General features: G+C 37.4%; 1 protein-coding gene across 8 annotated transcripts in view; it reads right to left on the reverse strand.

Moving 5' to 3' along the window:
* The window catches only part of PARD3 (par-3 family cell polarity regulator), a gene marked incomplete at both ends in the record, with an annotated part of 466,908 nt that overhangs the window by 407,019 nt on the left and 34,860 nt on the right, over nucleotides 1-25,029 (reverse strand). For all 8 annotated transcript variants that reach the window (XM_080611294.1, XM_080611295.1, XM_080611293.1 and 5 more), the window contains one exon: nucleotides 9,911-10,012. In XM_080611294.1, coding sequence (XP_080467420.1) covers nucleotides 9,911-10,012 — 102 coding nt within the window. The remainder of the gene's footprint in view (nucleotides 1-9,910; nucleotides 10,013-25,029) is intronic.

Below are 25,029 nucleotides of genomic sequence, written 5' to 3' on the forward strand. Positions count from 1 at the left end.
GTATGACACTGAGGAGCAGGCAGATCTCCTTCTTGCTGTATAAACTCAAACAGGCTTCAGCAGTGATGCTAATCTGAAAAATGTAGTGACTATCCTGCTGAGCACGCTAAAGGTGAACAGAAGGTAGCTCCCTGCACACCAAGAGGGTGTGGACATACACCAACAGGGTGTGGGGATGAAGCAGAAGACTTTGGGTTCAAAGCATCTTCTTAACTCCTTCCTTTCTGGGCTACTGCTAAGAAGGTATCTCAAAAGTTAAACTGGTGAAAGCTCCCCCAAAAAGACAGCATTATTTTCTTCTCTTTGGATCCAAGGCACTTGCTGAAAAAATCTTTAGCATGAGATAGCGGCCCCATTCATTAGGAGCCTTGTTTTAACCTAATTCAAATATTCCCTTTTCTCTCTTTGTCAGAAGGACTATTCGCGCTACAAACTTAAGAGGTACTTTAACTACTAAGCCAACCGGAACTAACATCGAGCCTACATATGAATCTTACCATCCTTCCTGGGAAGTAATTACGAAGTTACGGCACTCTCCTAAAACCCTTTGGTATCAACGGATAAGAGGTAGCACTAATGAATTCTCATCCTAGTGACAGTGTGGGAATCTTATCAGACAGCTGAGATTGCAACTTCTGTACCAGGACTGTGTTTAGGTAGGAATGTTTCCCTTGCATAACATATTAGTCAAGGAACGCTACAAGGGTGTAGAGCCCCAAGACTTGCTGCTATTGATTTCCATTAAGCAAAACATATTCAAAGCACAAAGCTGTGCATATGGGAATGTGCCTGCAAACTTAACACTGTCAGATTTAAATCTGCGTTAAAATACAAGAAAGAAAACTATCTCTTGACAAACTTATGCCATTGTCCAGGGTCCTTTCCAGAAACTTTTCCTCACTTTATTCATGACGCTACTTCACATACGAAACAACTGTGAATAATTTACACTTGCAGGATTATCCATTACTATAATTAAGCCTTAATATGGGTCAGTCCTCTAGCGTACGAGTCTCACCACCTCTGTTAGGAAATATCTGTAAAGTCGGAGCAGCATTTCTTTCAAGACCTGCCGATATCAAGGAGTAACAGGGTAGTGCTTAATGAGTTCCTGTAGCCAATACTTTCTGCAATTTCTTCCTTTGTTGTAGGATGAAGAATATACCTCTAGGACAAAGTGATATTGCTAAAATTAATGAAAAGCTATCAGAATATCATACACTTATTAGCCATAATGGCCTACTTCTATATTCTCTGCAGATTTCTGTGGAAATTTACACTATGAAGAATTAGCGCTGCTTCGTATCATCTACAACTACATCTACACAGTGAATCTGTAATTTTTACAGGACATAGAAAAAAACCATTATTAAATACTTCTTAGACAAAGTATCTCTTAATTGTGATGGGTTTAGAATACTGTAGCAGTCATTATCCATAGCCACATACTGACCTTCAGTGTTACTAATATTAGACACTGTGAGATCATCATCATTTCACCACTCTCTGTGGTTTTCACCAAAGTTTAGATTAAAGAGACTCTTTCTCGCAAATTGAGACCCGACTTAAATTACCCATGACTTACAAGCATCACCTCTTTGAAGAGTAAAAATAAGCAGATAATTCAGCATTATACATGCTTTTAAACAAAGATATCTCTAGAAAAATATATATCCTAAAAAGCTTCTTGAAGCAAAGCATCTGCAGCATTTGATTAAATAACAGGTATTCTGATATATCATAAAAACTAAGGTCAAGGGAAGTTTGAAAGCCTTTTGCAGATAGATAACTCTTATGATATATTCTAATCATGCTTGTTTGCACAAAAAAAGAAATAGCAATTAGGACTGACAAAGGCACAAATAAACAAACAGAAAAAAAACATACATTAAAATGCAGCTGACTTCGTATCAAATACCAGGCACAATCCTGGTTCATTAGACCTAAAGCAGGTGCAAGAAATATAACAAGAACGAAAGGACTTCTGAATTAGAGAAAGTAAATTAGAAAGAAAAGTGAAAAGGACAGAAGTCCGTAAATCTTTAAAGATACAGAAAAAGGATTATATTTATTCACAGTTCCCTTAAATACAAGAATCTGTGGCACTGAACGAATTAATTTTGAAAATAAAAGGTAGTATTTTACATTAAAAACATACCTATTTTCATTTACTTTGCTAAGGAAAACCAACGTTTAATTCGTTGCCCCAGATTCTGCACTGAAAAAGACACAATGTCACCTCTGATTTTACAGTCATATATAGTTTGCTTATTCCATCCTTTTTTCAGGGCTGAGAGTCCTGGCCCATTTATAAACTGCTGGAAGAGAAGCCTTTAATCTACACATGCAATCAATGTTGGCTTTTGCTCTTTAAAATCTTTTTGAATGCTTGGTTTGTGGCTGGAGGAAGCTGAGGGCTAACCACCAACATGAACAGCAGCAAGATCTCATTACCCGTTCCCTTCTCTACCCCTTGCTTCACCCAAGGCACCACTCCAGTACCTCCATGGCCATCGGCAGCCTTTCTGCACTGAGAAGGAAGGTCTCAGCCCACTCATGTTGCCACTCTCTCTCTTCTTCCTTCACAACTCAACCATCCCGTTCCTTCCTCAACCACTTTCAGCAGCAAAGTCTCCCCTTCCTCCTCAGCTTGCCAGATCTTTCAGTGAACTGATGAGGCTCATGAAATAGCAGAGAAATACTCAGTTATTTTTGCAAGGAGTCTTCTGCCATTTAGGTAAACAAATCTGCTACAAGATGGGGTCCAAAGAGTGCCAAGCCTGCATGAAGTAAGAGCAGGATGGGGATGACAACAGGGTGGAGAGGCAGACACAAAGGCAAGCTACTGGAAGCCGCCTTAGATCTTATTATCTCTCACAGAGCTGTACCTTGCAGTGTAATCCAACGTTTCCAGAGGTCTATTACAAAACCAAAAACATTTTCCCAAATGTAACAGCTAGCTCAGAACTCATTATTTGTGCATTCAGTTGAGAGAGCCTCCATCTGACAGCAAATCACATTTGCCAAAATGATCTTTCATCCATCATGTTATTGTCTAGTCCCTCTGTATCACAGGATGCTTCTGCAGCCCTTTGTAACCAGCATTTTTACCATCAATATCCAGTTTCACACACCATAATGGAATTTGTCACCCCATTATTCAAACCCCCTTTCCATTTTCTCAGAACAATTGCAAACGAATACACACACTGCTTTCCATTTTCCAATCAGTTACATACCTGTAACATCTTTTCTCTTATCCCATGGCAAGTTTGTGGAGTTTTTGACTGTGCTAACCCCAGTCACTGTTGGTTAGGTCGGTCTTTCTGCTAAGAATATAGGCAGGTTTGTGAGGCATGACTTTCTTCACAACGCTGTCAGGATCTTCCTCAGTATACCATATTCATGCATGGGCCTGCTATTCCTCAGAAAATAGATTTTACCAAATTATTCAATTTTCAGAAATCAGATAGACCTGCAGCTCTTCAGTTCTCCTAATTGACAAATAAATTGACAAATTTACAAATATCACTTCTCTCCTACATGAAAATTCTTAGTTTACTGGTACAATAATATAGTAATTTCAGTAATACAGGAAAGGAACTGCAATATGGCAGTTTATCCCCAAAGGAAACAACAAATCATGAATGGGCATGCTGTCTTCACAGAGCTACAAGAAGTAAATGATGATGAGATTCATAATTTGGAGAACAGTGCTTGAAAGAGATGAAAATAGAAACATAATATCTCTTAATGACTGGAAAATGCACGTTTCAATATTAATATATTGTGCCCAGTGTTTCCTCATTTACAGGGCCCTTAGTCTCCTCCATAAACATTGTGAAGTAAGAACTTATTTATTAGAAATACTACAAGAATTTTAATTCCATTCTTTGACCAAAGATAATATTTATATAGAGAGTATGTTATTTCCAAATATGTCTTCATTAAATAGTAACTGGGAATAAAGTCTACCTAAAAACTTTTATTTTCTACTTTAAAACCATCAACAAGAGGGATCTAAAAATCATGTGGCAAATACAGTAATAATGAGTCAGTGTTAATGCAAGTAAACCTGGTTAAAACAGAGACATTGTGTTTTACTTGTCATAACTTTAAGTAATATCAATTGCCAATCTCTTAAAACGTAATTAAAATAAAAACCTGCAGAATATTAGATGACATCAAGAGCTCATTGTTCAAAAACTGAAGTTTCTGATTTTTTTTAACAGAAAATCATCATGAAGCTATTATAGTGAGGGTTTCTTTCCTAGTATCAATACTTTCCCAAGCTCAGTGGCTCAAACAGTTATTTAAAGCTGTTACAAGAAAAGAATGCCTTATGCTCAAAATGTGTTTTGCCAAGTCACTTATGAGTAACAACAAACTGTTCAAGGTCATCCTGTTTTCCTGGGATACAGGGAAGGCAGTCACAGAATGAGAGAAGCTGCACTGTGGCATAGATAATAATGGCAGTAGTTAAAATCTAATTTGATAGAAAGGTTTTGAGGGAAAAGAAAGAAGGGCATGGTATGGTAAGCACTAAGAATCATTCTGAGCAGTGTTTTGGCATTTTTAGGTTTTCCTGTCAGATTTGCTGGACTGGACCTAGATGTTTTTTCATTCACTCCAGGGTTTTAATCTGCTAATGATAGAAACAAATTCTAGAAGTAAAACAAAAAGTTATTCTTCTCTGTTCATGGTTTTAGGGTTAAATTCTTAACCTGCACAGTCAAAGGATATTCAAATGTAAATTCTGCTCTAAGTTTGCTTAAATGAGGCAGAGAGACACCTAAATTTAGAACAAACGATGCTGCTTCTGATTATGTGCTGATGGCAATCTAAAGATAACAACTTTATCTGTGCAACTTTCATCAAGTTCAAAAGCTCTTTAACATTTTGGAGAGAATGAAAGAACAAAAATCAACAGCAGCACAATTTTTTAATCACTACTCCCCAGTCCCTAGCTAACCTTTAACCTTAACATCATAATGTGTTTGCTCAAAATAGATGTATTTTTGTGTTTGTTTCAAGTTAATATTTGTTACAAACAAAATATAGTCATCTTTTCCAAACCCACATTTTGTGTATCACATGCCTCTATAATTCAACAGTGCTTTCCAAGAGGAAGTAAACAAAACAACAGTATTATTTAGAATTGACCATCTGTTTAACACAGAAACCAAAAGTTCATTTCCGTTCCACTACACTGGGAAAAGCTCCTAATATCCCTTCTTGTTATGTGACGAAGCTGCTTTCTCACATCACACTAGAAGCAAGCAGGGACTAAACTGATAATAATATTAATAGAATCTCCATAGGTCTCTAAAAGCAGATGCAAATGAAGCGCAGTTGACCTCACTGACTTTCAGCAGCAATTTGATTACTTAAGTTAGTTAACTCTAGATCATGAATGTTTACAAACTCCCATTTCAGCACAAATCTATGAAATTAATCTCCATCCCATTGTCACCAACACTACTCTGCTCAAAACAGCAACTTCTTCTTGTGTTTTTCTGGGAGGTGCAAAGTATGTCTAACCAGCAGTATGTACCAACATCGAGTTGAACTTACAGTGACCTCGGCCAGATACTAACACCAGGCACACAAACACTGTGGTAAGCATGAAACCTCACTCCAGACAATACCAAACCATATTCCTCTATTTTTCATCTCTGCATTCAGTGGGCATAACTATGAATTATGCAGAGTGAAATGCTGACCAAGTATTTGAAAATGGCAAATCAAGTAAAGAAAGCCATTCCTTAGTTTAGAGAAATAAATCCACACTCTAAGTCTAAGCATAGACTAAAATACAGTGGTTATTTTTGAGAACTAGAGTGTTGAATTTATTAGGACAGTGATGAAGGAAATGGTAAGTGCCAATACTTTAACATTTACAGACCGCTAATCTCCACGCTACCAAAAACCTATGCTCAGGTAAATGAATTTATGAGTAACTGACATCACGTTCATACCCTACATTGTTTCAAACTATCTCTATTTGCCCAGCTGCTCATCAAAACCAGTGGCTGTTAATGGCAGAGCCTTTTACTCTAAGGAAGAAAAGCCTCTTATTTTTCAGAAATGTAGCTACACGAAACACATTTTGATTTCCAAAGTTTTCCTCTGAACAGCAGCCTGAGCATTATTATGCAGGAAAAAAATATATAAGCGCACATGAAATATTTTTTTTAAATTGTACAAAATACAAGTGACTATTTCAGTGAGAATTCTACTGGGAACAGGTTATATTCATACATGTACTTCTAAAATGGACGATTACACAGCAATTTCCTGAATATTTTTTTCCATGGACAAACAAAGGCCTGTAAGATCCCTGAACAAGTACTTTCATATTACACCCAAAGTATGAGGATCACTGAAGTGTCTGAGTGCCTCGGCCTGCCAAGAGAAACCATGGTTAAGGATGGTTGGGGTGGGCTTTATTCATCAGTTTGTTGGGGTTTTTTTGCTGTTGAGAAGGTCTGCTTACTAAGAATTGAACTGAGGTCATCAACTATGTTATCATCAAGCTGGAAACTTGTCAAGTCGACATATGTTTCTGAGAGACATTAAATAAAGTGCTACAAGTAACAGGAATCCAAGCAAAACAGTTTGTTAACCTATCTTGAAAATAGTGTTCTAATTACGGAATGCACAAGAAAAGTAGACTTTTAAAATAATGAAAATAGGTTATGCAGTTGACTAAAAGCAAGTTCAAAAGTGTAACTTTCTTTATTTCTGGAAAAGAGATACTTGCTATTCATCTGCCCAAGCTTTTCATGAGTTTCCTCACACAGTACCAAACATGCTCATACTGAGGACTGGAATGGATGCCAGTAGTTGAAAACAGACTCTTGTTTCTTCTAGCCAAGCATTTTTCAAAAACAACAAAAGCGGACAACCCACTTGTATGACAACCCACTATGTATACAGAGAGAAAGATAAATATAAAAAAAACACTGATATATTCCCATTGAGAGCTATCTTTCCATAATAAAACTTGGACAAAATTTGCACTTCAATCAAACAATCGCAAAGAAGATTTCCATGAAAAAAATTATCCAAATAAGCATTTATTACTTTTTGTTTTAATAGTATTATGACCATTAACTATATTAACCAAGTTTTCAGCAGCAACTTCATGTGTAGTAATATGAATGTTGAAGTTGCATGCCAGCTAAGTTAGAATAGAAAGTATTGTGCACTTTCTCAATGAATTATGTTAAAGGATTTAAGAAAAGGTGTTTCACAAAGGAATAAATAGCTTGGCAAAATCATTTTTTCCGTGTAGTTTGTTTTATGTTTTTCTCCTTTTTTTAAGGGGGAACAACACTGAACATCACAAATTATTCCAGAGAGCAACTGGTTAACCTTTACTCATTCATTCTGGTTTAGTAAGTGACAAAGAGAATACCAAAATATAGGGACAGAACAAGCTAAATGGAGTCACCCTACCATGCTGCATTTTAATGTAAAGGACACTAAAGATACTTCTCTTATTCCACTCAGAACAGCTGCTGTCTCCAAGGGTCTTTGTATTTGTTATAGTAGAGAACATTTTCTCCATGGAGACAGTAGAATAGGAGTAAACATATTCTTTACATTATTGAAAGTTTTATTTTTACAAAGATAGTTGACTATACAGAGCAATAAATTCATCAAGATGACAAGCTCGTCCTTAGCTGCTTTGCATTCTGTATTGCGCTTATATTACACTGTACAATTATGGCATAAAAGCAACATAAAAAAAAAAGCAAAAACTACATTTATCAGTATGGGAATGATCCCTACATCTAAAGAGTTTTGCAATATCCTAGATATTTTGCCACAAGTAAAAAAAAATAATATATATATATATATATAGGCTAATGTTTAATTTTAAACGTAACTAATCCTACAGACCTCAGTAATAATTAACTAAATGCTTAGACAATATCTGTTAAATGCTTTTTAACAAGATATGCTTCCATGTATATGTACAAAATATCACTAACTGGAGATATATTCAGAACAATGCATTAATGAGACCTATATCAGATTCTGCTAACACAAAACGAGTTGATACACTTGCCAAGAAGGAAGCATCAAATGCAAAGCTAGCAATCCAAAACTAAAGGGAACCAGGAAGGTCAGCTGTAAAATATAAGACAAGAAACTGAAAAACAATGACTAATGACTGCAATGCTTGAAAACAATCAAACGTGAAGGTCAAGTGAGAATGATTAATTTAAGGATATAAATGAGCATAGCACAGTGCACGTTTATATTGCACCTTTCTAATAAATGCTACAAGGTCCCTTAGAAAAGGGAAATTTAACTGCTAAACACTATCAGTAGAGACATCCTGGATTCCAGAATCAGAGAATATGTGCTTGGTAAATGCAGAAATAAATACTACTAATTACTAGGTATCTTGTCCATCTATACACAAAAACAATATTGTAATAATGACTTAGCCTGTTTCAGTTGCAGTCAGAGTTTTTCACCTATTAGTCACGCACATAAAAACACCCACGGAGTTTCACTCTGAGGAATTACCGCACTTGAAGGCAGCAAGGAAACAGCCAAAGAATGAGGTCTTGAAGTCACCATAATTCAAACTTCTCCTTCTGAAGGGAGGAGCACATGAGAAGCTAAGTGCATGATTCAAATAAGTTAAAAAAAAAATATATATATATATATACACACACACACACACATGTATGTATGTATATATACACACATAGCGACAACTTGCACCAGCCTCCTTGAGGCCTGTAAGCAAAAGTTAAACTAATCATGCAGCTGAGCACTTCAATATGAGATACCTAACTAGAGGTTTTAATTAGCTTTCTGTGAAATCTTAGCTGGGCACTATTTTTATGGAAGAAATTCCTCTAAACTCAGCACTGTTACCCTATACAGCTTGAGTAATCCCAACATTTCAGACAGCAAGGAGTCTCCATGTCCCAAGACTCCTCACATAATTTTTCTTTATAAAGTCCTGGTTGAAATAACCATGTCAATTAAATTTTGTCACAAGAAGTAACTGCAGGCAAAGTATTTATTTCTGAAAAATTAGCGTAAGAGTCATCATTTGGACAGTTTTCAAGGAGCCTTCAGAGAGCCTGTTGCTTCCAAAAGAGGCAATTAAGATTCCTGTCTGTGAAGGAGTAGGGTCCTGAAACACATTTCCAGGCTGAAGTCTGTATCAGGCTCAAAGGCTCTCAAGAGCTTCAACAAACACATGCAGCTCTGCAGAGAAAAATGTCTTCTATACAGGTCTTTGCAGTTTGCCACAGTGTTTCTTACCTACCCTTTTTTCAACAAGGAATTCAAAGACACAAGTACCTATAACCTCAAACAGCCAATAACCAAAACCCTCTTGGCTGACTGCGAACTAAATCTCTACTTTAAAAAAATAATAAGCACACTCAAGACACAGCAGTGTGTAATTATTTTCTCAAGTTCTTTGTAACTAGCAGTTTGTCCCAGTCAGTTTTTTGAAAAACAATCCACCAACCCTATGCAGTTTAGAAAGAGCATGGGGTTTTTGCTCATATTCAACTGGTAACAGGAAGCTAAAATCTTCACTTACAGATTCTTTTTTTTTTTTTTTTATGTCATTGTTCTGCCATATGAGGTTTGTCTATTCTTGCAGCCTCCTTTTCTTCCTTGAACTTTTAAAGAACCAGAAAGCATGGAAAACCCACGATTGCAATAAAAGATTTCCTGAACATTCGAAAAAACGTAACAGCAACAGATTTCTCACATTTGTCAAGGAAACTATATAAAAAAAAAAAAAAAAAAAAAAAAAAAAAGACCTCTGTATTGGCTCCCACTTTTGGGCACGTGCAAGAAACACAGAACACTGATATGCCAACGTGCAGTGCACTGAGCTGTTTTCACAGCTATGTGTACTTACACGGTCTTTGTCATCGGCTACATCACAAAGAATGTCATCAAGATCTAAGATCCCACCATCCCCGTGCTCCAGTCGATGTACTTGTATCCAGTAGTTTGGATCCTGCATAAAAGGAAAAGAAAATAATATCAGATATCACATACCAACATAAAAAAGTTACTCCGCCAAATAGTTAACATCACAGTCCTACAAATGCTTGACATGAAAACAGCCATTTAGGTCATATTCCTGTAAATAAATGTAAATTGATATATAAAGCCAAAGTTTTTTTTTAAAATTGCCCAAGATTGGATACATACTCTTCCCACTTTTATCAGCTCTACATGAGTCCCAGTTCCACCACTGACACGTGAGGGAACAGAATTCCCATGCGCTATGTAAAAGGAAAATACATTGTCCTCAAAATAAAGTATCTCGGACAGTGGTCAACAGGCCCAAAATGCTACAGAACAGCTGTAAAGTGTGTGGAAGCATTTACAGGACAGCTACAAAAGGGTAAAACCCTATATTTAAATTATATCAAAGGGATTTCTACCTATGCTTTGGAAGAGTTGGTAGATGGTATATCAAAACCTTATATAAAGAACACTTTCCACATTTGAATTTAAAAAGGATACATATAAGCACACATACAGACATATATATGTGTATATGTATGCATATATATGTGTATGTAGTTTTGTATATACAATATGTCCACCAGCAACTGGGAAGATTGGCTTTATGGTCTTCATTATTACCTTTGATACAAAAGGAAACTATAAGGCACTTATAAAACACACTACACTTATAAAACACACTACAAAGTGTCTCCTACATATCACTACATGACCTGAGTGCTGTTTAGTACTCAATGTGCTATTCTTAAAAGGTTTGTTTTCTAACAGGTGAAAGTTCCACTGTAAATACACAATCTGAATGTGATAAGTAATCTTTTCTTGCTTCTGAAATACTCCCCCATAACAGTGGCAGTGCCCCAGGTTGTCTAGCAGTAAGCTTCCTTGCTTTTTCACTGAGCAGGCACAACTGCAGAAAGTCACTAACTTCAGTGAAGACCTTCCAACCTGCAACATCTTGCAAAGTGCCTGACTTCCTAAAACTAGCAATTACCATCACAGTGTTTTCAGGTACCAGTATCTAGAAGTCAAAAAAAAACCAAAAAAAAACCAACCAAACAAACAAAACAAAACAAAACAAACAAACAAAAAAAAACCATCCAAGCAAACTAAACAAAAAACCAAAACAGAACAAAACAAAACCCCAGAACTCCATGATTTCTTAAATGACAGCGCAGGACAAGAAATGGGGCCACCAGAATCCTTCTAAAAATGCGTATGCATTTTTAAATCTTGACAGGACATACTTCAGCAGCATTGCTGCATAAAAGAACATTAAGGGAGATTCATTTGGGTTTTAATATGCTAGAACACTGTTTATTTGCATGTGAGATATATGGGTATGTCAAAGATTTTGGAGAAATTTGATAACCATGAAACTTACTTCATTCTTTTTACAGGTACTTCCACCTTAAATACTGCTGTAAATCATCATCATCAGACGATCAGATTTCAGAATTACATTTTACAGTCATTAGGCTAGCCATTTCACAAATTAAATTACAGATTTTTTTCTCTAATTTCTCCAAGTATTAAATATCATTAGCTTGCATTTCTTCTAAGCAAGTATTTATTATACAATTCACTGATTTTCCTAGGACATGGCTTTTCACCGAACAGAAAGTACTGCTGTAGCACATTGTAGGACATAATTCAGCACTTGTTTCTTTTAGGTCAAAATTCAGGAATAATTAAAAATAGCACTACCTTATTCTCACTGCCATGCATGCAGAGGTGCGCACACAGCTACATTATACAGAAATTTATTCTGTAAAATGGTACATAATGCAAATACTAAACTTTTTTGTTAAGTTTGAATACTCCACTAGGACTTACAGACAGGGCTGGAAAAAGCCTTTTATGTACACCAGGAATCCTTTAAAGTTCCTTAATAAAAAAATTCTAAATGATCGTCGGCTGAAGAGGTGCCTTTGTAAACTCTGCTCTCAAACTAAGAGGAAAGATGATCCTTCCTAATTCTCCCGCCCATTACAAAAATCTCCTCTACCTCTCGTATCTACACTGGACGCTGAAACACTGGGGAAGACACAGGTTTTGAAGACACAACCAAACTGCTGAGCTATGATGCACCTGCTCACCAAGAATCAAGTCTCTAAGGATTTGATTCAGATTTCTTTTGCTAATTTCTCCATCTCAAAGCCAAGTCAGAACTGAACCATAAGCCAGGCTTCACTGGAAAATCAGAAATTGAAAACCTAGTTTGGCCTTTATTACAGTCTGATCCTTCCTATGTCACACACTTCACCACTTTTGTTTGTATCACTTAATCTTCTTACTGAAGAACAGAAACATTAAAAACAGATAACTGAAATACTGGCTCAGTGACTTGAATACATCCATCAAAACAAACAGCAACTAAACTGAAATTACCACTCCAATATTCCTGTATCCTTATTTTTTTTCTTCCTACCACAAGTATTTCCCCCCTCCAAGGCAAATGTTAAGAAAGCATGCACGATTACAGAATCAATAGTAGAAACACCCACTCCTCAAGCACTATTGTGTTATTTCAGCATCTACATTAAAAATAGCTTTGTTATATAAGCTGCATCACTTTTGCTAATTAGTTCCTTTAAAAGTTTCTCGATATTGCTTAAGAAGTTTTAGATAGTCTTCATTTTTCCTGCATCACCTATTTGTTGTGCCATAGCCTGAATTGCTCTGGTTGCTTTTCCTGTCAGACAAGATCCTGATACAAAACAGTACATTAGCAAGACCAGACAAGAAATATATAAAACTAGTTTGGCAAGAACTTACTCTGGCAGGATTTGGTAAGTAAATATGAAATAACAATGAAACTTTTCATTAAAACCTTCTCCAAACTTCACAGAGCAGTTCTACTCGAGGCCCTTTTACTCTACTAAAGGTTTCACATAAATCAAGGATTGGTGGGGGAGGCTTGGGAGGGGAGAGACATCTATGGGAGAGAGGAGTACACATTTGTAGAGAAAAAAAGAAATAAAATCACACAACCACCACCAAGCACACAAAATACTGAAGCTACTAATTTTACTGATTTAAGAAAATCCACAACTAATTCTATGAATTAACAAACCAAACAACATGGAAACACCCAAACTGCATAAATGTTCACATTTAAATTTTTATTCTGTGTTCTGTATACACCAAACATATCCTCTAGAAGCGCAAGCTCATATGCAGTGTTTGCTAAATACAAAAGAAAGTGGACCCAACTTAACACTTAATTAAATTCAAATCCTACTACATCATGTTACAAGCGCATCTGTATTCCTATATTGGTCAAGTAGTATTTCTCAACCACAGCCAGCAAACAGATATTCATAATTCCCTATGCAATAGCAGTAATAAATCTTCAAGCCCATTCTGAAGCAGTCAGAAATACTGTTTTGGCTTAGACCAGTTACTGAGTCATAAAGTGGAAATCGGCAATTACCAGAGTTTACGCAACTTCATCTGCAGGGTGAACTGGTCCAATCACTCCTTCAGGACACCCAAAACACCTTTAGGGTCCCCCTCTCCAGGTGGCAGCACAGGGCTCTCAAGCGAGATCTCACAAATGAAGGACTGGCTCCAACACTTACCCACAAAGAGATGACCTGGTCAGAGCACACGCAGCAAGTTGCTTACATAAGTGAAAATCAGAATGCCTTCTAGTTATAAAAGAAGTACAAATGCTATCAAGTCTACAAAAGTCAATTTCTGTAAAGATGAAAAAAATATTAAACAAAATATAAAATATTACTCAAACTTTTTAAGAAACCTGCTTCAGAGTTGTTCTGACTTAAGAAAATATCTCAGTCAGATGCTTTGCTGTTGTTTCAAAATTTTAATTTGTATATTACAATTAGATTTTCACATTTTATTGATGAAACAAAGCCACATTTATATTCTTTCACCATTGTGATTGTGTAAAAGGGTACTGCACTCTGCAAATCTGCAATACATCTAGAGATATAAAGCCAGGCTTTGATAGAAATCTCATTAGCTACATTGCTCCACCAATGTGTAAATTAGCAATATGCAATTATTTTGTAAAAGCTGTATAAATGCCTTTGTCACTAGTTCATGCAGAAGAACAAGCAAGTTCACTTCATTGAATACAAGATAGAAGTAATGCTAAACCTGATTTATAATATCTTCATTTAAATATTGCATCACTCAGCTCAAGTCTAAGCAAGTCAGATCTCCTGTTTCCTGTGTACACCCATTTAACTATTCTACTTGATTATGATTATAAAGGTACTTATAATTTAAACTCATGAGCACTACATTTGCTACTCTAAAGTCCTCTATAATGGAAGATAAATATTTGCTATGTGATCACCAGCACTAAGAGGGGAAGCAAGGGCACATTACAAAGGCAGTAAGAATGCAGCCATTCATATTCTGTTTATTTCATAAAACATGACTTCTAATAAGCATAAAGGAAATACTGAGAAAACAGTTTAAGTAATATCATTCAGTATTCTGTAGCTAACAATTTTTTGTTCCCACATAATGGAAACAAGGACCATATGTGGAAAAACTGCAATGTGTTCTTATTAATGGCATAACAAGATTTCTTACTCCTTTAGATCTAAATAGGTGTCTTGTTTTTTGCAAATGCACCCATTCCAAAAATTTATAGAAACATTTAATATAAAAAGTTAGAATAAATACTTTGAAATATTTTGTCCATATCATACAAGTAGAATGCACCACAAACTTTCAAGTAGCCATCTATTTAACAGAAAGCATACAATCAAGCTACTAAAAAGCCCACCTTACAATGCTTACTGTTGGCAAATTATGCCCACTGCTGTGATTTAATCTCACCTGCCCACCAGGAGGATGTCCTGAAGCATCTTCAGGACTACTTCATCTAGAAGACTACTTCATCTGCACGTCAACAATTACGTAGTTGGGGGTGGGAAGTGCGGGAGGATAACTTCTTGTGTTTGGTTTGAAGCCCACCCAGAGAGCACAACTTGGGGAGGACAGCAAGCACCCCCCCAAGAAGTGTCTGTACTTCTTACCTTGACCATAACAACTCGGGTTTCCCAACTACAGCTTTCAGCTGGGTACAGGCCAACTGTAGCTGCCAGTACAATTTGTAACACATCTTGAAATCAAGCAAAGCACATTTTTTTTCTCCTCACACACCCCTATATTTTCTAATCTGTTCAGGCCAAAACATGAAGAGTATTTCTTACCACAGTAAGTGTATCTGGAGTTAAGTGCAGAATTTGGAGAAATAGATTGGCTTTGCAGAGCTGAGCTCACTGAGGCTTTCTGTGCCTATCAGAGATCATCCTTCTAAAGCTGAAATGACTTAAATTTAGATACCATCTATAGTTTTTTGCTTTAAGATCTTTTTCAGTACAGAGACTCTTATATGCTTTTTGAAATACACTGTCAACTGGGCAGTCATGCACAAGTATTTCAGTGCAACTCTCAGAGGAAATGAACATGCTAGGAGGACAAGTGAAAGGGCAGAAGCAGATCCAAGTGTGTTAATTTAACTTCTCAGTGATGAATGAGGAAATAAAGGGGAGCTAAGTACACACTTTTAGCTTCTGCTTAAAACTACACAGAATCTAAGATAACATGGCAATGTGTGGCTATCTTCACTGTTTTGAGTCCTTTGAGAACAGATAAAGCCTTTGTTGCAAAAAAGTACACACATCAAAACCAACTAAATCATCAGGCTGGGGTGTGTACTGGACTTGTCTGTTCAGCAGCGTATGCACTTGGGCGTGTTAACACAGTCTGAAAGGAAAATAATGGTTAATAAAAAACTAATACATCTGAAAGTTTGCCAGTGAATTCATTCATTTCCCTGTCTAGCTCTGTGCTGTAAGAGAGAACCGTCAAAACAAGCAGGCAGATGCCAAAGGAAAGCCACAAATGCTCAGTGTCAGCCGGATTCCAGTTACGTTCCATAGCCTCACAAGCCTACAAGAACAAGTCCCTGGGTTTGAATTGCACCTTCTTCCTGTCTTCTGCCTCCTCAAATTTCAGGCACAAAGACCTGATGCATTAACACACAACAGCAGCAACAGGGGAAAAATCAGCCTCAAAGATGACTGTGCTCTCTAAGGTATGTTGGTACTACACCACAAACAGTTGGTGGTAACAATACAACAGAAGTACATGCACTTTCTCCACAAAGGCATAAGCTGGCAAAATATTTAACATTAATGAAAGTAGCTCTGTAGGTCTCAGAAAGCAACTGATACCTGTAACAACTTAAGTTACCAGGTGATGAGTAGAAGGGACAGTTACCTTTTCCATTTCTGACTGTGCTTCACCTGCAAGCACCCTCCTCATATCAATTTTAGACCACATTTACTCCACCTTGTCTTGTGTCCCATGAAGAAAAACAGGGATATAGAAGACTACAGAAAATATCTGAATGCTCTACAGTAGGAAATAAGCCTCATCCCTTTCATCTTTTTGTTCCTTAACCCGTAAAACTGCTCTTTGTTCTGGGGATGTACCACACTAAATTTAACTTCTTGGTATTTTGTATTACTGAGAAATAGGGATACACTCAAAAAAAAGTTGCAAATCATGCATTAGAAGAGGGTTTGGTCAGGGATTCAATTTTTTTGGACATACAAGTATATATACCACGTCTTCCACCAAGGGGTATATACTGACCCAAGATACAAACCAGTTACGAAAAAAACATGCAAATTTGATCACTGAAGCATCTTGTTCCACTTTTACACTCACCAATGCTTTCCCAGCCCTCAGTAAAAGGGCTTTAACTCACTAGAAATCCATCCAAGAAAAAATCTGAACATCTGGGCAGTATCACTCTTCTTGAGACAACAAAATGTTGAAACAGGTGTTCACAAAGTGAAAAAAGTAACGTTAGGGCTTGCATGTATCCCGCACATCCACTTCAAAAATAACAGTGGTTTACTTAAAAAATGATCACATTACACTGTCAGTCCTCAGCATAAAGGTCTGATAGCCAAAAACAGAGCGAATCAGTCATCCACTTCAGCAATTAAATGTCTCCTTAAACCCACTAAATTGAAATAATATGGTCACTAAAACCACCAGAACACTACCACTTATCGAGTTTTTCTGCATTACTACTGGAGTACAATAGCCAGTATTGTACTGGCTCCTTCTTTTAACACCAAAAGTTTGGTATTAAAAAAGTCAAATTTACTTTGACTGCTAGTCACTACACGGTTTGCACGAACTTCTGAAAAATATATATACATGAATCTCTTGCTGTTCTGAAAGGAAACTGTGACTTCCTAAATCTGTAAGGAAAGTAGACTGAGATATGCTTTACAGCTACCCTTCCCGTTTTCCTACCCTCCAATTTCCTAGCCAAAATACTATGTCTTAGATATGCACGTTCTTCCTATTAATACGTTACCTCCATGTATCCTGGAAACCTGTTTCTTTAAATTTTTATTTTTTTTTTAGCTTACCTACTTTACCTAGAAGCAATCTATACCAATCCATGAGAAATCATATCATTAATTTAAATCAACTTTCCTACGTGACGCAGATTTACGATATCTACAAAATAGCACACCATCTCCATTTGCCCCGATAACCTAACAACATCAAATAATTCAGATTGGAAAAGACCTCAGGACATCCCAGAACTGGACATGGACTGGTACATGCTGAGCAGAGGAGGATGACCCCTTTCTCCATTTCCTGGCTGTGCCCTGCTTACATAGTGCAGGATGCTGCGCAGTGCAGGGCTGGATTCTGGCCACTTACTGCCCTCAGTTCCAGGGCAGCTCCATCTCCAGCCCCAGCTTGTGTCACTGCACAAGGCTCCTTCACTGGTGCAGGACTGGGCAGAAAATCCTATAATCACTTTGATTGGAAAACACCTTTATGATCATTGAGTCCGGCTGTTAATGTAACACTGTCAAGTCCACCACTAAACCATATCCCTAAGCACCACATTTACACATCTTTTAAATACCTCCAGGGATGGTGATGCCACCACCTCCCTGTGCAGCCTGTTCCAATTCTTGACAAAATTTTCCCTAATATCCGGTCTAAACTTCCCTTGGCACAACTTGAAGCCATTTCTTCTTGCCCTATCACTTGTTGGTTGGGAGAAGAGACCGACCTCCAACTCACTACAACCTCCTTTCATGTAGTTGCACAGAGCAGTAAGGTCTCCCCTGAGCCTCCTTTTCTCCAGACTAAACAACCCCAGTTGCCTCAGCTGCTCCTCAGAAGACTTGTGCTCTAGCACACCAGCTTCATTACTCTTCTTTGGACACACTCCAGCACCTCAATGTCTGTCTTGTACTGAGGGGGCCAAAACTAAACACAGTATTCGAGGTGCAGCCTCACTAGTGTTGAGTACAGGGGACGCTCACTGCCCTGGCCCTGCTGGCCACACTATTTCTGGTACAAGCCAGGATGCCACTGGCCTTCTTGGCCACCTGGGCATGCTGCTGGCTCATATTCCACCAGTCATCAACCAGCTCCCCCTGGGGTCCTGGCTGCGTTTCACATGACTCCTGGAATCCTATTCTAAAAAAACTGCAGTACAAACATTGGTCATTGTCAAAACTCATGACTTTAGTGACATTTCTTCACAGCACACAGCCCTCTAACCACTAGGAGGTGCCACTACCAAAGGGCAAGTTCAGGCTCCTGAGCACCCCACCAGTGCCCGGACTCTGCTCTTAGTGTCAAGTGAGACATCAGCCAGAAAAGGAAAAGTTATTTCGTGCTGCCACTATAATGCACATAGCAACCAACTTTGAGAATTAATAAAGGAAGAATAAAGCTTTACATTTGGCTATGAAAGATTAATACATTTTCACCATGATTACTGATTGTTTATGGTATGCACAATTATATTCTGTTTGCAGGAATGGGGGGATGGAATAAAATATTTGAGAAAAATATATTGAGTGACATTGTATCTCTAAACTGTCTCATTTCCCTTCTGTGAGCACTAAATAACACTGTCTTGCCCGAACTGTAAAATAAAACTTCTGTGTGAGATTTATTCCTCTGTAGGAAAATTCAAGGCATCTATTCAAGCACTGCCACAAACTCCAAGTATGCTAAATCCACATGTAAGGTAAGAAGAACGTGCCCTTTTCGGATTAACACAGAGCTCACTCCATAATCTTCATTTAAATACAACAAATAATGCAACAAAATAATTTATCAATTACAATTTGTAATTATTAACTTGAGGTCACAGATACAAATTACAGTAACCAAGTCCACAGCTCATGAATAGGTAGTCAAATGTACTGGGTGTAATGGTGCACAATCTTCTATGCAGGAGCAGTAGAATAAGGCAAAAATGCTGAAGAAATGCAGAACACCTTTGGACTGCAGCTTGACGACTGAATGATGAGTGTATTTGATGAAAGAGAAGTGCTTTCTGTTTCTTCCTAGAGCTCATCTCTTACCACCACTCATCATTACAGCATTGCTAGGAAATAAACTTTCATTGTGGGTTTTTTTTCAGCTATTATGCTAGCTCTTCAAATTCAGAGTTAGACTGGAATAATGCATTTTACTGGAATAGCCAGCCACATTTGTATGCCTGTACATACAGACATACATGTTGTAGACTGGCAGGTGTATGACTGATCTATGTTGATTAAACAAACAAAAAAAAAAAAGTGAGTCTGGCAAAATGTCTCAAGGGAAGATTTAGGAAGGCAGAAATACAGTTGTCTACCCTAGTGGTATACAGCATGAGATGAAGAACCTGATTTATTTCAGAAATGTATTGGAAATAAGATTTCCATTTGGGGGCCATTAATATCAAGCACCATGAATGATGGAAACAACTAGTTTTGATATATGCTCCCAAATGGACATAGTCAATTAATCATGTAGTATATGAACTCTAACCAATGATTAATATACAGAGAGAATTACAAAAACATTATTATATACAGTGCCTCACATTTCCGACATGCTGTAAACTATGAAGTTAAGAAAAAAACATGAAATGCCACTCTCTGTACTGATGATTGTATTATTCCTCTGGGGGCTTCAAAGTCAAGGCTTTGTGGGTAGGACTTTGGAATATAAACAGCTTTGCTGAACCATGTGGAAGGAATGCACAAGTAATATGAATCACAGGAAAGTTTATCTCAATTTAGGTCAGCTATGATATCTTAACATTTCTGCTAAGATTTAGAGTTTTAGCTTCCCAAATGCCTTATTTCCCCCTGCCACCTGATCTACTGTGCATCGGGGCACCCACAACCTCTCCCTACCTCCTCTGAAGCTGCCGTAAGCAGGATGCATGTGGGAAGAGAACCCCCATGCTTCCTGGACCTCAGTATGCACAAGGAGCAGGTTGCTTTAGCACTCCCTGCTGCCTACACAGCAATTCCCTGTCTGGTTTAGAGGAGAAGCAATGTGTCACCTACATCTGTTGGATCAACCTGGTATACAGCACAAATAAAAAGTAACAAACTAACATATGCTGAAAACCACCTACAGATCAACAATAGGTCCTCAGACCCAGAATAGACATGCAGAGCTTTTCTACTGATCACTGTTGTAGGAAAATCCTACTAATAGTGAGTGGAGGCCTGAGAGGTTCAGGAGCTTCTACTAGCCCTATAAAACCACTCCCAAGACTGTAACTGTATTCCCTTCCTTTGTTCTCCACACCTATGTGCACATTATAGCTCACACAAAAAGCTTTTTATATCACCTAAGTAGGCTAATGTGAGGCTGGAGGAGCCCCCCACACCACCACTCCATCTCCCCTCTAAGGATCAGACACTAATGGAGCCCTATCTCTGTTTAACATATGGCTGTGCACACACTCGCAGGTGCCTCTGGGTCAAACCCACCAAGGAAAATGGGCTTTCTGTTAGCATTTGCAAAAGCAATGTGGAAATAACCATAGTAGTATATTAATTTATCTGTTAAATACTTTTCAAGATCTTTTAACCAATACTGGCTTTCTTTTCACCTCCAGAAAACAATTTTTAGTAACAATATTTAACTATTACTTTTCCAAACCGCTCAGTCTTCCTGAAGCAGTGTAATAGCAATATCTTCATGTGATACTGATTTAAGTGTGTAGTCACTCATTTCTAAACATGTCTGTTGTTTTTCTGAAACTTTGAGAAAAATCACTGTACGAATTCAACTACTATAATCATGATTATTTTATAAAGTTAAATACAACAGATCTGTCAGCCTCTTTGAATTCTGGGTTCTGATGCAGCACTCCACATTAGGGAAAAATACTAATTTCAAGGATGATTTGTTCTGTGGTCAAATTTATTCAAAACTTCTAAAGATAAAGACTTTTTTCTAAAAACTGACCCTAAGGTAACTTGGGTTTACCATGGCTGTACTCCTACTAACTCACTGTGCTGTGGGGTATTGCCATATGTAAGATGAAACGCAATTAGCACCATAGCAGGCTGGAGACCTCACCAGGAACATAAAAACAGAACACTGAGTGCTACCAATGTTTTCTACCTCTCCTGCTATTTCAATTTACACTTGTGCTTTGTTCAGTAGTCATCAGTTATGGTTCCTCCTCACAAATCAGCAGTAATCCTATTTTTCAAATCAACAAGTAAGCTCAGATCTGGTCTATGAGTGAGGTTAGCCCCAGAAAGAACCTAGAACCCCACTCCCACACTCCTAAGTAGTGAAGAGAACCTGTAACAGGAAAACGTTAACTCTTCTCCTTGCCCTAAGCCTTCATCTTACCCAATGACTCTCAACATTTTTAAACTGATCTCTCAATCTTATTTCCAGTTCCCAAATTTGGTATGAAAACAAAAAATCACCTGCCCCCACAGCTGCCCTGCAACCTTCCCTCTTCCTCTGGCTTCTTGAAACCCACTTTTCTTCATCTTCCACATTTAGTTATGGCTCACCATCACTTCCATACCTGGCCAGCAGTAGAAACAGAGAGCATTTCCAAGATGTTAAAGCAAACACAGACAACTGCTGGAAAAAAAATATTGTTTAAGAGCCTAAGTATTCCTTTCAACTTGACATTGAGATACCCTCACAGACCTAGCTGCATTAGTGCCCATAAACATAAGCAAAGTTTTTCAAGTTAAGCCCTGAAAATTAATCCACTAATGCAGGAAGACAGCAGCTAGCATTAAAACCCTCCTTTTTACTTCCTTAGTTATCATATCCTTGTCACCTCCAGCAATAGGGAGCAGCTAACAGCAGTACACTGAACTCTAACCCATTACACATCTTTCAAAACTGCTTAAATCTCTAACAGCATGTCTGCACTCGTCAAAATTAAAGCAGAAGACTTTATTAAGAGAGAAGCAAAACCAGCTAGTCTTCTTGACCAGAAAAGAAAGCAACAAAAAATAACCTTAAAACCAGTGAAGCAATGCCAACCCCTATTCTGAACAAAAGGGAAACCTTCAAGTCTTCTCAACTGAGCTGTGAGTGCATCATATAGGAAATTGCAAAAAAATGCTTAATTTTTCCAGCTCAGGGCATTGCAATTTGTATCTCTAGAAGTTTTGATTAATATAAGACTGGTATGATACTTTGGTGCTCTCTGCCACAACTTATAACATGGTATAAACTAGAAATTCCTATCTTTGTAACAAAGTCAACCTTAGCGGAAGATACAGAGAAAAGACTGCAACTGCATACAGAGTAACAACGTTAGAAATATACACAAATACACCTAAAATTATACCTTCAAGCCCTGTAAAACCCAAGTAATTATCTTTCTTCTCTTCTGTTAAACAAATTAGAGAGTATCCTCTACTTGGTCAAACCTGAGTTTGAAACCTCTAGTTTATAGTTCTTTATGTGCTTTGAGAAACTGAGTTTACTGAAAATTTTTTCAATGTAACAGCATAATTATATGTTATACACACACACACATACATAATCTGAGAATTCTTCACAACTAATGTCAAAAATAATTTTCACATAGGATTGATTAAAAACAAAAAATTAGAAAATGAATTTTTATTCATTTATGTTCAGCTCATTCACAGGAAAGCAGTAGTTTTTAAAGTATGACTTTTGATATCTGTAACTAAGTCCTTTAAAACAAATACAGAATATTTGAGACTAAGAAGACCAAGCAGCAAACCCTGTCTAATGAGCTGCAGGGAAAAAAAACTATATAAGTTTTATTTTTCACAGAAAACATGTTTCTATTATTCACCTGAGATCTCTCCAATTGGTGCCCCACCAAAATGCAGACAGAAGAAAGTGCTAGCATCTCTTCCTAACTTTGAACAATCAGTGCATAACCAGTGCTGTTATGTACATTAAGATAGTGTCTTAGGCTCCACTAAAAAGAAAAAAAATGCTTCCTATTCTGTAACATAGCAGAACAAAAACAGAGCTTAATGCATGGAAACAGATTAAAATAGAGCATCTTTTTTACTGTTTTAGTGTATGTTTTAGATAACTAGACATGCTAACAGTTCTCCAGACAACACTGCTTCAAGCTAACTGAAGTTTTAAAACATTTAATCTAACCACAAGCCTTCATCCATGTATTTTTGCAAAACACTTCAAATTAATTAATTTAACTTTGCAAGTTATCCCCTAGCAACCAACAGGCCTTTGTTTTGTATCTTCTACAGCAATAGCAACAGCACTGTTAAAAATACAATGAAAGTTTCAATAACTGGGATAAAAATACATCTTTTTAAAAAAAAACCCTCATGGTTTTTTAAACAGCAATATGTCTGGACTGACAGAAACTTGCACGCATCATAATAACAACATTGCATATCTATATCTACATATATATAGATGTATATACACATATACACGCTCTTGTATATAAAGGACACTCTACAGTTCTTAATGCCCAGAATACTTTATTTAAAGAAGATATCTACCACAAAAGATTTTTTGTTTTGGATTCTCAAATTTCTGTCATGCTCTATTTTAATTCAGAAAAATAATTACGCATGCTTCCACAATTGAAGATATTAAGTAAATTAATCATTTTCAAGACCCTGAACATGCATTTCCATTTTCCAGGAATGGTGGGCTTGCTTTCTAGTGGAGAATTCTTCAACTCAGCAGAAAGTGTTCCAGCTGCTTTTACATGCTTTTTCCTACAGGCAAGTAACTCACAACTATATACAGAGGAAAATCCCAGCACACACAGCTCAAGCCAATTGCACACAACACCTAAGCTATCACCTGGGGACTGGGATGTTCCATGGCTGTACCAGACAGGCTGCTGTGAGAATTCCCAGGGAAGATCCTACTCTATATATAGAGAGCTGTTAAGATACGGAGAGGTCATGAACTTTCTTCCTTTGGTAAGACAAAGAGCAAGATCTACTGGCTGCAAGCTACAGATAAAGCTGGCCTGGAGGTGGGGGCTTTGCTATCTTCCAAGTAGGCACTGTTTCCAATTCACAGCCCCTTATCCCTTCAAAACTAAAGGGAGCAGGGGAGTAAATCGAAGTTTTGCTGGATTCTGATGCATCAGTATTGAAAAAAAACCAGACGCAAGAAACCTATTCATTTAGTCCTCGATTTACAAACCAGACGGTTTATACGAGTAGGTGTAACGGACCGCATGACCATAAAGTGGGTGGGGGGACACAAATGCAGCACATACACACACGGAAATGCAGGACGAGGGATTACACTCTCCTTGCTGTTGTGAATCACACACTGACTCACAGTAACACCCTCAGCTAGGCCAAACTCCTGTTCCAAGTTCAGATGCACGGATTTCATCAAGGAGGTTTGCACTGAACAGTAAAATGTAGCCCTACTAACATTACATTTTGCTGGACAACTCACACCTCTTCTACCCTTTCGATTTTCTAAAAGGCTGATTTCACTTCACTCTTCTTTTACACACCATGTAGGTTGTTACACTAGGAATGCAGTTCCCTTCCCATCTACAAAGTACAACACAAAAATTAGCACTAAAGCAAAATTTTGCATTTGAAAGAAGAGAAATATTTTAGACAGCTTAGAGATACCAGGAATCCTCACCCTTAGGAGAAAGCTTTCCTAAATACAAGCTTCTTCAAAACCAAA

Source organism: Psittacula echo (genome assembly GCF_963264785.1).
Source record: "Psittacula echo genome assembly, chromosome: 2".
Classification (NCBI taxonomy): Eukaryota; Metazoa; Chordata; class Aves; order Psittaciformes; family Psittacidae; genus Psittacula; species Psittacula echo.